We start from the raw sequence: 12356 nt of genomic DNA on the forward strand, positions 1-12356 counted from the left end.
GCTGCTGGACAGGCTAAGCTAACTAGCGTTAGCCATTAGCTTAGCGTTAGCCATTGCTGTATACTATACTTTCTTGTTCGAATGCATTTATTTCTATTAGACCAGTGGTGCCCAACCAGTCGGCCGTGGTCGACCAGTAGATCAATGACATTCAATATAATCGATGCGAGCAATGTTACTAGTAAAAGGCTAAGCTAACTAGCATTAGCCGTTAGCTTAGCGTTATCGTTAACCCTGCAAAACGCTCAAAAGCGGACTCTACAACAGAGTTCCATTCGTGAGAAAAGGGGGGTGGGTTATATTGACAAGGCTTGACAACAGAGGTTCAAATATAACTTCATATTTATTGGTTATTTGTTTCTTTTATATAAACATCCAGTCTCCAGTCTCCGTGTTAACACACTTCCTGTTTACATTTTCGAGCGTGACATCATCGCCAACGGCAAGCGTAACCGCTCAAAACGCAAACCGTAAACAGAACCCGGAGCGAACCAAGACTGAAGTGTGTACACAAACTAGAGGGGGGAGAGGGAGGGGGGAAGTTCGCATCCGATCCGGAATGAGGACGGTACGAAATGGAACGGCATCGAATGGGTGAGTGAGAAAGGCCCCTAAGGGTGTCTGACCATGAAGAATATACACAGAGGTTGTGGGACCAGCGTGACAATGTGACGCAGGGGTCATGAGAATTGGTTGAAAATACATGTTTTTTTTTTTAGAAAAGCAGCAATTATTATGATTTATATTATTAAGGTAAGGGAGAACAAAACAGGGAGAACAATAAGCACGAACACACAAGGTAAATGATAATCCTATAACTAATGACCCCACTTAATGGGGGAAAACAAGGGGAAACACTAAACCAGACACAAGTGTCACAGGACACCACCAAAACCCTGCATGGCTGGGAAACTGGGAAACCACCAGGGGTGTAAAGTACTTGAGTAATTGTACTTCGTTACAATACTTAAGTACTGTTTTTGGGGATTTGTACTTTACTCAAGTATTATTAGGTTTGTATACTTGTACTTTTACTCAATTACATTTCAGAGAAATAAAACATACTTTTTACTCCTTACATTTAAAATGCAGACCTACAAAGTACAAAGTACAAATCTCGCAGGTCCAACCATTTTAATTAGTATATTTGTTTCTCTGGCCGAACTGACGTTAACGTTAATCCTGCGGCCGCACTTTATTTAAAAACAGCCAATCAAATCCCCATCAATGGAAAATTAACCCGCCCATACCCATGCTGATTGGTCCTTGTGCAAGACTAGAAAGCGGGGATCTTTGATTAAACACCTGCTATCAGAAGAATAGACTATAGAATAGAATCGTTTTTACTTTGACTTTTTAGTACTTAAGTACATTTAAAAGTAGAAACGTTTTGACTTTTACTCAAGTGTGTTTTTAGCCAGATACTCTGACTTTTACTTGAGTACGATTTTGAGACGGTACCCATACTTTCACTTAAGTATAATTTCGGGGTACTTTTTACACCCCTGGAAACCACCCAGCACAACAATACAACACAACACAAGCTATTACAAATAAATAGGATTGCCACAAGACACAATCAAACCGGTAGAGACACCAGCAAGACAAAGCAAAGCTACTAAGAGTAGCAGTGTGAGTCCAAAACACTCACACAGTCCCACACAACAGTGGCAATAAGGCCAATACAATATCTAATCCACTCAATGGCAATGGCAAAAAGGCAACACAATATCTAAGCCACACGATAGTGGCAATAAGGCCAACATAACATTCACTCCAATGGTAATGGCAAAAGGCCATGAGTGTGTGCAGGATCTCAGGTTTTATCCACCCGCCCCTTAATGAGTGATTGCCCTCAGCTGTAGTCATCATCGGGTAATCAGCACTCTCTACAGGAAAGGGCGGGCGGCACCTGAGAAGGAGAAACAAAAAGGGAGATTATCATCAGGGTATGTCACACCCATCACAACAACAGATTAACATCATCAGCATAATAAACAAATATCCCATCACAACAACAGATTAACATCATCAGCATATTAACAAATATCACGTCGTAACAACAGACTAACACCATCACCATATTAACAAACGACCCTTCTCCTCTGAAGGTTGACTGCCAGGCATCGGGCCTCCCAGACCCTGATGTACGATGGAGCCTGCCAGACGGCACCATGGTGAACAACGTGTTGCAGGGGGAGGACAGAGGAGGTCGCACACGGCGGCTGACAGTATTTGACAACGGGACATTACTGGTGCCAGCGGTGGGAATGGGAGAGGAGGGAGAGTATACCTGCTATGCCGAAAATGAAGGAGGACAAGACACGATGAAGGTATAGATCATTCCCTATAATAATTAATAATAATGAATGGGTTTCACATGTACATGTTCAGGGGAAATAATGTTACCTGATGTTCATATATCTCAAACATACATATTACCGAATCGTACTATAAAATGCTCCTATTTTGCAAGCAAATGTATTATTTGTAGAGGTGGGCATAGATAATTTTTTTAAATCTAGATTAATCTATCTGCAATCCTGGAGTTAATCTAGATTAATCTAGATTCAAATGGCTCATTTGAAGTCTGCCGAAGGCATTCAAAATATGTGTGTTCTACGCAGTGTTGTGCTAGTTACTGAAAAATAGTAACTCAGTTACTTTACTAGTTACTTCATTTCAAAAGTAACTAAGTTACTTTACTAGTTACTTACACCCAAAAGTAATGCGTTACTGTGAAAAGTAACTATTTAGTTACTTAAAAAAGATGTATTGCTCCCATTGATGCCCTTACAGATTCTTACAGTCAACATCTGTTGATCATTTTGACAGTTTCCACTAATCTCTCTCTCCTAGTATGTCTCTTGCTCTCTGTCTCTCATTATCCCCCTTTCTTCCTCACCCCTTCCTTCCTCCCTCCCTCTCTCTCACACACAGAGAGAGAGAGCGAGAGATCGTGCGAGAGAGAGAGAGAGAGAGAGAGAGAGAGAGAGAGAGAGAGAGAGAGAGAGAGAGAGAGAGAGAGAGAGAGAGAGAGAGAGAGCGCGCTTAGGTTCTAGGTTGAAAATAAGTGCACGCTAGGTTGAATGAATTGATTTTGATGTCGCCGTTGGAACGTTTCATTATAAGCGCCTTGCAAATTGCAACGTTGGTTAAGATATGAAAATACTTGCCAGTAGTGTAAGGATTAGCTAGCTTACTTACAGAGACTTGTGGTGGAGTGGAGGTTGTAGCTGTGTTCAACTTCGAACAAGCCTGCCAGCTTGATTTGAGCCAGGCAGAAAACAGGTCCAGAAACAAAGGTTTAAAAACTTTTAATCCACACCACAATATGTAAACAAAGGTTTTAACCATCCACAACAGAATACTGCAGTCCAAATGTATTTCCGATGCTTGATTCTTCTCTCAGACTGACGCAATGTCTTGAACCTATTATGTTTATTGGCGACGCGAGTGTAGTAGCAGTGTGTAAACAAACACGCCCACAACGTGTCTCCTCACACAGGAGTTCTACGCACACACAGAGTAATTCGGCCAGGTGTACATCAGCTAATGTAATTGGCTCCCAGATCCAATTTTAAGAATAAATTAACGGCGGCAATTTATTTATCGCACGATAATAGTCTTAGTCTTAACTTAGCCCGGTAAATGCGTTAACGGCCCGGCCTTAATTATTATTATTATTATTATTATTATTATTATTATTATTATTATTATTATTATTATTATTATTATTATTATTATTATTATTATTATTATTATTATTATTATTATTATTATTATTATTATTATTATTATTATTATTATTATTATTATTATTATTATTATTATTATTATTATTATTATTATTATTATTATTATTATTGTGTTGTGAGTTGTTTTGTTTCATGTTTGAAAAACAAAATAAAAAATATTTGATAAAAAAAAAAAAGGTTCTTAGATGGATCCCCCCGCTGCCTCCTCTTCCTCCTCCAGGGGTCACTGCAGGGCGCCACGGGCTCATGTTAGGCAGGCCATGCATTATGCAGCAGCTTAGGCCACTGCGCTGGATCTTCATGTCCTCGGCTACAGTCCACCTGTCGCTGCTCTGGTCGTAGCGCTCCACGTTGGAGATGGTGTTCAAGCCATTGAAGCCTCCGGCCACAAAGAGCAGGTCGTCCAGCACCCCGATGCCAAAGCCACTGCGGGGGTGAGCATGGTGGGCAGGGCATGCCAGGAGTCAGTCAAGGGGCTGTAGGCCTCCGCGCTACGCAGGCGGTTTTCACCGTCTAACCCTCCCACCTGAGGACAGGACGCGTCTATTCGAAACCCAAACGGTTCGTGCTTCCGCGTTCGCGTTTTCCGCTTTGATTGGCCACTGACCTATGCTAGTTTTGCCGACGCCGGTATGAGCATAGAAATAATGCGTGGAGAGCGGAGAGCGAGCCTCTCACACACGCACTTTGAAATGGGTATCACAGTAGTACGCCCTACTGTAGAACATGACATATTAGCATGACATCTGATTTATTAATGCCAATACTAGGGACAAACGCAATTGGCACAAGTGTAAATCATGGATTAGTCACTCAGCTTTAACATCCACTGACTTAGCTCACCTTGTTTGTCACCTCGTTCGTCTGCTGGCTGTGGAGCCTATGGTCACAAGTTCAAATCATTCTTGCTTCAATAATTTTTTTGTTTTTTACGTTTAATTAATTTATCCACTCTGGTTGGATGGTGTGTATGTATGTATTGTGCTGTATAATGTAAATACATTTGAATCGAATCTCATTTTGAAATCGCTACGCTGCCTATGGACACGACAGTGGCACGTCAGACAGCTTCGAATGTATTGTCATTATACAGCACAATACATACATATACATACACACCATCCAACCAGAGTGGATAAATTAATTAAACATAAAAAAAATAAAAATTGAACAAGAGTGATTTAAACTTGTGACCATAGGCTCCACAGCCAGCAGACGAACGAGGTGACAAACGAGGTGAGCTAAGTCAGCGGATGTTAAAACTGAGTGACTAATCCATGATTTACACTTGTGCCAATTGCGTTTGTCCCTAGTATTGGCATTAATAAATCAGATGTCATGCTAATATGTCATGTTCTACAGTAGGGCGTACTACTGTGATACCCATTTCATAGTGCATGTGTGCGAGGCTCGAGGCTCGCTCTCCGCTCTCCACGCATTATTTCTATGCTCATACCGGGGGGGGGGGGGGGGGGGCAAAACTAGCGTAGGTCAATGGCCAATCAGAGCGGAAAACGCGAACGCGGAAGCACGAACCGTTTGGGTTTCGAATATTCCCGGACAGGACACATGAGAGGAATGTTTTAGTATGTGGTTATGGCAGGCAGACACGTTATTAATCCACTTAGGCAAATGAGGGCATCACAGCAGCATTGCAAGTCAAATGATACAGATCTATACAAATATCTAGTATAAAGCATTTGTCTCCATGTGCACCTACCACATAGACTTGTCCTCCCTCCGTACGCAGCGACTCCCACTCCGCTACGCCTGCTGCTCATGGGGGCGATCAGAGTCCACTGGTTGGTGTCTGGGCACTTACTTAACCTTGAGAGAAAATGGTGGTTTTTTCAATGTATATTTGGTTTATAAACTGCTTTAAGAGGGTAATATCATTATCATCACGGGATGATATTGACGGTGGAGAAGAAGCGGTGTCACAGCACACTGCCAGCGAGGGGGTTTGTTTTTAATTCCTCTGAGACATAACACTGATAGCAAGTGTCTCCCAGAGCGAGGGAGAGCGGTTTATTTGAATGAAACAGTAGAAACTGCATTTTAATGTGTGAAAGGTTAGCAGTTGTCATGACAACGCGGCACATGACAACCAGAAAGGGGTGGGCTATCATAGTTATGACGAAGATCCTATAAAGCTGACAGTGGTTCCGGGTAGGGCAGACTAGAATCTGACCAAGAGCGAGTAGGACTGAGATCACACGAAGACACTCTCTCCTCTCATAGAGAGGGGGGGGGGGAGGAAGAATGCCACATCAGCATTAGCTTCGGCTACCACGAGGATGGTCTCGGCTAACGAACAGGCCTGACCACTATTGGACTGAATAACAACAGGACGATAGACGAACACACCGAAAGATCATTAGAATAGACTCTTCAAGGACGATACAATTTGATAACATCTGATAACATCTGATTATGAGGTTCTGTTTATAGCAATAAAACAACGCTCTTCCTCATAAGGTATTTCACGGTGTCGAAGTGTCGAATTCTTACGGAGGTGGAGAATTAGTATGGTTTATGGATTGCACTAACGGGGGAGATAAGGATCTTATCTGCCAGTATCGGAGACGTCAGGACCATTAAAATGACACAACGCAGAGGAATTGGATGGAGGGCCAAACAGACGAAGACGTGATACTGGCCAGTTTGATCAGGATCTTACAACCTGCACTTACAAACCTGTAATAAGAAAGAATATGTTATTGTCATCTTAATGCCAATGCAATCAATCAACATTTTACAGTAAATAGATACTGAAATGTGTTTAGTAATGAATATTCATTTGACAGTTATTCATATAACAACCCTCTAAAGCCAAATCATTTTCAATACTTGAATTTGAATGTTAATCCACTCCCTGAATCAGTTGAATGTAAAGTCATTCATTCGTCCATCCGTTTATCCATCCATCCATCCATCCATCCATCCATCCATCCATCCATTCATTCATTCATTCATTAATTCATTCATTCATTCATTCATTCATTCATTCATTCATTCATTCATTCATTCATTCATTCATTCATTCATTCATTCATTCATTCATTCATTCATAAATCAATAAATTTCTTTCATTCATTCCAGGTCAAAGTCAAGGTCATGATGACTTCACCTCCAACCTTTTCCAATGACCCCAGCTATGACATTATCAGAGTGCGACAGGGAGGAACCGCTGCCATTCGCTGCAAGGCTGCAGGAGATCCCGCCCCCGCGATCACATGGTTCTCCCCTATCAACCGCATGGTCCCTCGAAGTTTGGCTTATTCTACGCGAGTACGGGTGATTTCAGACGGTACTCTGGAGGTCAGGTTGGCCCAAGGGAGTGACACTGGGAACTATACCTGCCGAGCGAGCAACACAGCTGGGGATAGGACCAGGGTGGTGGGTCTGGAGGTGGAGATCCCTCATCATGGGCTGAATAACAGGGTTAGTCCTGGCGGGTCTACAATAGGATTCTATGGGAGAAGTAGAACAGTTGATAGCAATGGCAGAGGTGGAAGTATTAGTATTATTAGCAATAGCCCGGGTGGTGGTGGTGTTAGTAGTAGTAATTGGTTTAGTGGCAAAAACAATTATGATATCAGCAATGGAGTCAATAGCAGAATTGGTAATAACGGTGCAAGTAGCAGTAGCAGCACTAGTAGCAACAGTAGACTCAGCGATAACATACCAAGTACTGGTGTGAATGCGGCTAACAATGGCTTTAACTCTGCAAGCAATATCGGCAGCAGTAACGGTCGTAGTGTTGGAGAAAGCGGCCCTATGAGCGCAGTCTTAACCCGTCTCAGTAGTGGAGTGAGTGGAGCTAATAATGCAGCAATCGTTAATGGACTTGTCAGTAATGGCGGTTTGCCTAGTGATGCAGGGGTTACCAGTAGCCGTGCTAGTAATAGAGCAAACACCAGTCTAGTTAATGGCAGAGCTAGTGTTGTAGCTATCAATAGTGCTGCTGGTAACAGCAATACAGGGAGAAGTATTAGCAACGCAGGTAGTACTAGTTACACGGCTAACACAGTAGTGAGTGGAGTGACGTCAGTGAAACAGCGGGGGGTGAGAGGTCAGACCATTCTTTTACCATGCCCCTCCCACGGGTCCCCTCCCCCCCGCCTGGCCTGGCTTCTGCCCGGTAATGGAGTTTTACCCGCTCCATACTACGGCAGCCGGCTCACCGTTCACCGGAACGGCTCCTTGGAGCTGCGCGGCCTGAGGGCGAGCGACGCCGGCACACTGGTGTGCGTGGTGAGAGGAGAGAGAGGGGAGACCAGGATACAGGTGGACCTGGCGGTCTCTGATGCCACGCAGGAGGAGGCGACGCCCCCGCAGAGTGGAGCGGTCGTAGAGAGACCTCTGCCGAGAGACCCGGTGTTATACGAGGCACCTCGTCCAGGAGCGCCGCCGGTATTATTCGGGGGGCCTAATCCACGAAGTCCTGTCACAGAAAAACCTCCACTGAGAGGCCCGGTCTTAACCATTGCATCTCGCTCAGGAGGACTTCCAGTCATACAAGAACCGCGTCGTTCAGAAGGCTCACCACCTCAACAAGGAGGTCCACCGGTATTACTTGGCCCTTCTCGTCCAGGAGGCCCAGCGGACAGACCGCAGCCGGTGGTGAGCACCAGAACAGCCCCCTTGGTGAGCATCATCAACGGGGAGACCCTCCGCCTGTCCTGCTCTGCTTCTCCTCCAGGCCCTGCCCTCCAGGGCTCCCTGTCCTGGACTCTCCCCAGCGGTATGGTGCTGTCCCGGGGTGAGACCGGCGGAATGGGCCGCTACTCCGTCCTGTCGGATGGAACGTTAATGGTTCTACAGACCTCCGTCTTCGACCGCGGCTCCTACTCCTGCCGATCCACCGACCAGGACGCTTCCTCCGCCTCCGTCGTCCTGCTTCCCGTCATTGTCATCGCCTACCCACCGCGCATCACAAAGGGCCCCTCCTCTCTGACGTACACGCGCCCCGGGGTAGCCGTGGAGCTGCCCTGCCTCACCATAGCGACGCCCCGGGCCACCGTCACCTGGGAGGCGCCCGACCGCTCGCAGCTGAGGGTGACGGGTCAGGCGCGCGTCTACGGCAACCGTCACCTCAGTGCCCAGGGTTCTCTGGTGATTCAGAACCCCACGAGCAGAGACACGGGGTTCTACAGGTGCACAGCGAAGAACGTGATAGGAACTGACACTAAAGCCACCTATCTGCATGTTATATAATGGACACTATACACACATGCAAGACTCATGCATGCTATATGCATGTTCACATACACACATGTGCACACACACACAGACACACACACACACAGAACATACAACAAAGACATGCATGGACAGACCCATAGACACGTGGACATGCACATGCACATACACAGACAATCAGACACACACACACAGACCCAAATGCACACAGAGGTGTGGACAGAGACTCTGTTGACTGACTGTCCTCTGAACTCTAAACAGTGTGTGTCCCGCATGCCCAAAACTGCAAAGCTCAGTGCAGAAGATACTGTCAAGCCAAAGAAAAAGTACTAATATTATTATATATATATGTCTTTATCAAATGTCTTTATATGCCTTTTCTATCCTGTATTTTTATAATGAGTTGAAAGATGCTCTGAGTTTGCGACAGTGTTTTTTCCTTGCTGTTGATTGGGTGGGGTGGGGTGGGGTGGGGGCCTTTTGCCTTCTCTTTGTAAACTGTGGAATTTTAAAGTCATTTTATGACTACGAGAGCACTAAACATGACATGACAAGCTGCCAAGAGACCTTCCCCATCTATGACAGATCAGGATTTTGGCTGTGGAAAAGGTACAACATTACATTCAAGGTCTTCAACCAATCACTCTGCCTCAACTGTTCTCTAATAATCCAATCACATTCATCTTCCAATCCTCTTCGTCGTCCTGGCATCAGCTGCTTCTCTTGTTTCCAGCCACCACGGTTGGAACTCAGCATAATTGTCACCAAAACCATTGTTTATAAACCCTCACCTTAACTCTTTACATTAGTGGAGACCTCATGCCTAACCATAACATAGAGCCACTTTTTGGTTGTGATCATCCAATTTCAAAGATATAGTGATTTAGATGTTGATTCGTTTTGGCTTTGCAGCTTGGCCAACAAGTGATGATCCACCACCAGCCCGCTCTGCTCTCTAGTTTTATTATGTATTAAAGGTCATAATGGGGTCAAACACAACATGGGTCACAATGGTCTTGAAATTGTATTGTCATGCTGCATGAAAGCCAAACCAACCTACAACTGTCATCTGCTGCTCTATACATCATCCTGTTATCTGACTCTATTACATCATCCTCTCATGATCTGACTCTATTACATCATCATCTCATCTGACTATTACATCATCCTCTCATCTGACTCTATTACATCATCCTCGCATCTGACTATTACATCATCCTCTCATCTGACACTATTACATCATGTTATCTGACTATTACATCATCCTCTCATCTGACACTATTACATCCTCCTCTCATCTGACACTATTACATCATTCTACCATCTGACATTGTTATATAATTCTCTCATCTGACACTATTACATCATCCTTGCACCTGACATTTTATTACATCATCCTCTCATCTGTTATCAGATCACAAGGGCAAGCTTAGTGTCACATAATTAGGCTGTTAGAGGTTTATTCAAAAGGGATCTTTTGACAAAGTGATATGAAATAAAAATACGATGCATAACCATTAGCTGCCGTACTGAGTCCCATGGTTAAGGTTCTGGCTGCGTTCCAAGCCAGCAGGGGCAGCTTCAGACATCACAGGATGATAAACAAACATATTCTGCGCCACACCACATAATTATTTAACTGCATTGAAACAAGTACAGGCAAGTACATAATGCATAGAAGTAAACAATACAGACAGACAGACAGACAAACAGACAGACAGACAGACAGACAGACAGACAGACAGACAGACAGACAGACAGACAGACAGACAGACAGACAGACAGACAGACAGACAGACAGACAGACAGACAGACAGACAGACAGACAGACAGACAGACAGACAGTAAAGGGACACATCGAGCACCCTGCTGATGAAGACGTCTGGGGGAAACACTGGTCTGTAGATGATGAGCGTCGACATGTGTCTCTGGAGATGAAGATGGTGATAAAGTGTGGATGGGAATGATGAAGCATATCACACAGTTTTGTACCTGTCACCTTTTTGTGTCTTATTTTGTCCGATAAACTGTTTTCAAATGGTGCTCGTATCGACATGCAGTTGCAGCCAAATATAATACACACATGTGTAGGGTAGATGGCGTCACGGATCAGTCATGTTGTAGAACTGGTTGGTTTCTGTGCTGTTTCTCGAGGCAGGCTGAGGATGATACAGTGGAATATGGAATACAGTGAATATTGCTGCAACTGTATGTGCTGACATTTTCAGGGAACTAAAGCATCAGCTACTGTTTTGATGTATGTACATATCTGTCTATCTATCCAATTAATCTGAACAAACTGCCCTGCTTGCTATCTTTCTGCTGCCTTGTTTCCACGGCATCTCGTTAGCATAGAGAGCTATGGCTTCAATCACAGACGTCGGACAACCAGGGATTTGATCCTCTGGATTTGAAATTGTATTCTGCTCCAAGCTTTGGCCTCTATATCGGTTGGTAAATATTGTGACTATGGTGGTAGCACCAGGGAGAGTGACGTAGCCTAACCCGGACGATTCCAACAAACAGGACCTACAATTTGCTGCATTCACACGTGCCGTGTTGTTTGTCTGTGGTACGGGGGGGGGGGGGGGGGGGGGTGCTGATGATTTACTTCATCTTTATAGAAAAATACCACTTCAAGAGAACCAAGATGGACCGTGAACCATACCACTGTAATTCCATACTGATGACTGACTGACTGACTGACTGAACCACTGTAGTTTGCAGTGTGGTGGGGAGATATCCACAGGATAACACGCTATCGTCCTTCAAATCACCCTCTGGAAATATTATCAACCTGAAAACAAACCCCAGCAGGGATCTGTCATTGGCCTTCACATCATCTAGGGACCCACAGAATGGTCCCATGACCATTTCCTTTTGGGTCCAGAGCCATAGTTTCAACCCCCCCAGCTACACAGTGTGGTATTTCCAGCCCGGGGGGGCGAACCCAACAACCGGCCTGCAAACACACAAGTTCAGCCAAGTCTTTGAAGGGTGATACTTGTTGTAATTATTTTGATAATGTTTTGCTGAAAATGTGTGTGGTTTCCACTCCTGAGCTCACATAACACGCCAGCAGCACACGCCAAGCCACTTCCCACACGCTCTCTTTTCATGTTGTCATGCCATGTGCTTAAATTATTCGTCTTGTAAAGACTCTGTTTTTCTTGTTCTGTGTTTCCTCGTCATACAAGGGAGAGATTATTAAGAGGTTATTATTATGAGTGTTTGATGTCTTGGTAGCCTTCTGCCAACGTTTGTTATGTTTTCAGCTACGGCTTCATTTTATAAATAAACAACTGATAAAGTGCGTCCGTCGTCGTGGTGTCAAACATGTCGGCTGAGTCACGTACAACTGTGTTTATGAGAAGGATGTGTGCGTGTGTGTGT

The 12356-nt window shown here is 44.5% G+C and overlaps 1 protein-coding gene across 1 annotated transcript in view; it reads left to right on the top strand.

Annotated features, from left to right (window-relative positions):
* The window catches only part of LOC311228147 (matrix-remodeling-associated protein 5-like), a gene marked incomplete at its 5' end in the record, with an annotated part of 222182 nt that extends 212799 nt beyond the window's left edge, over positions 1 to 9383 (top strand). Inside the window, 2 exons of the mRNA XM_084314062.1 lie at positions 2112 to 2333; positions 6861 to 9383. Coding sequence (XP_084170188.1) covers positions 2112 to 2333; positions 6861 to 8978 — 2340 coding nt within the window. The 3' untranslated portion in view covers positions 8979 to 9383. The remainder of the gene's footprint in view (positions 1 to 2111; positions 2334 to 6860) is intronic.
* Between the last annotated feature and the right edge of the window lie 2973 nt (positions 9384 to 12356).

This window comes from Notolepis coatsorum, assembly GCF_963971535.1.
Source record: "Notolepis coatsorum genome assembly, chromosome: 5".
Classification (NCBI taxonomy): Eukaryota; Metazoa; Chordata; class Actinopteri; order Aulopiformes; family Paralepididae; genus Notolepis; species Notolepis coatsorum.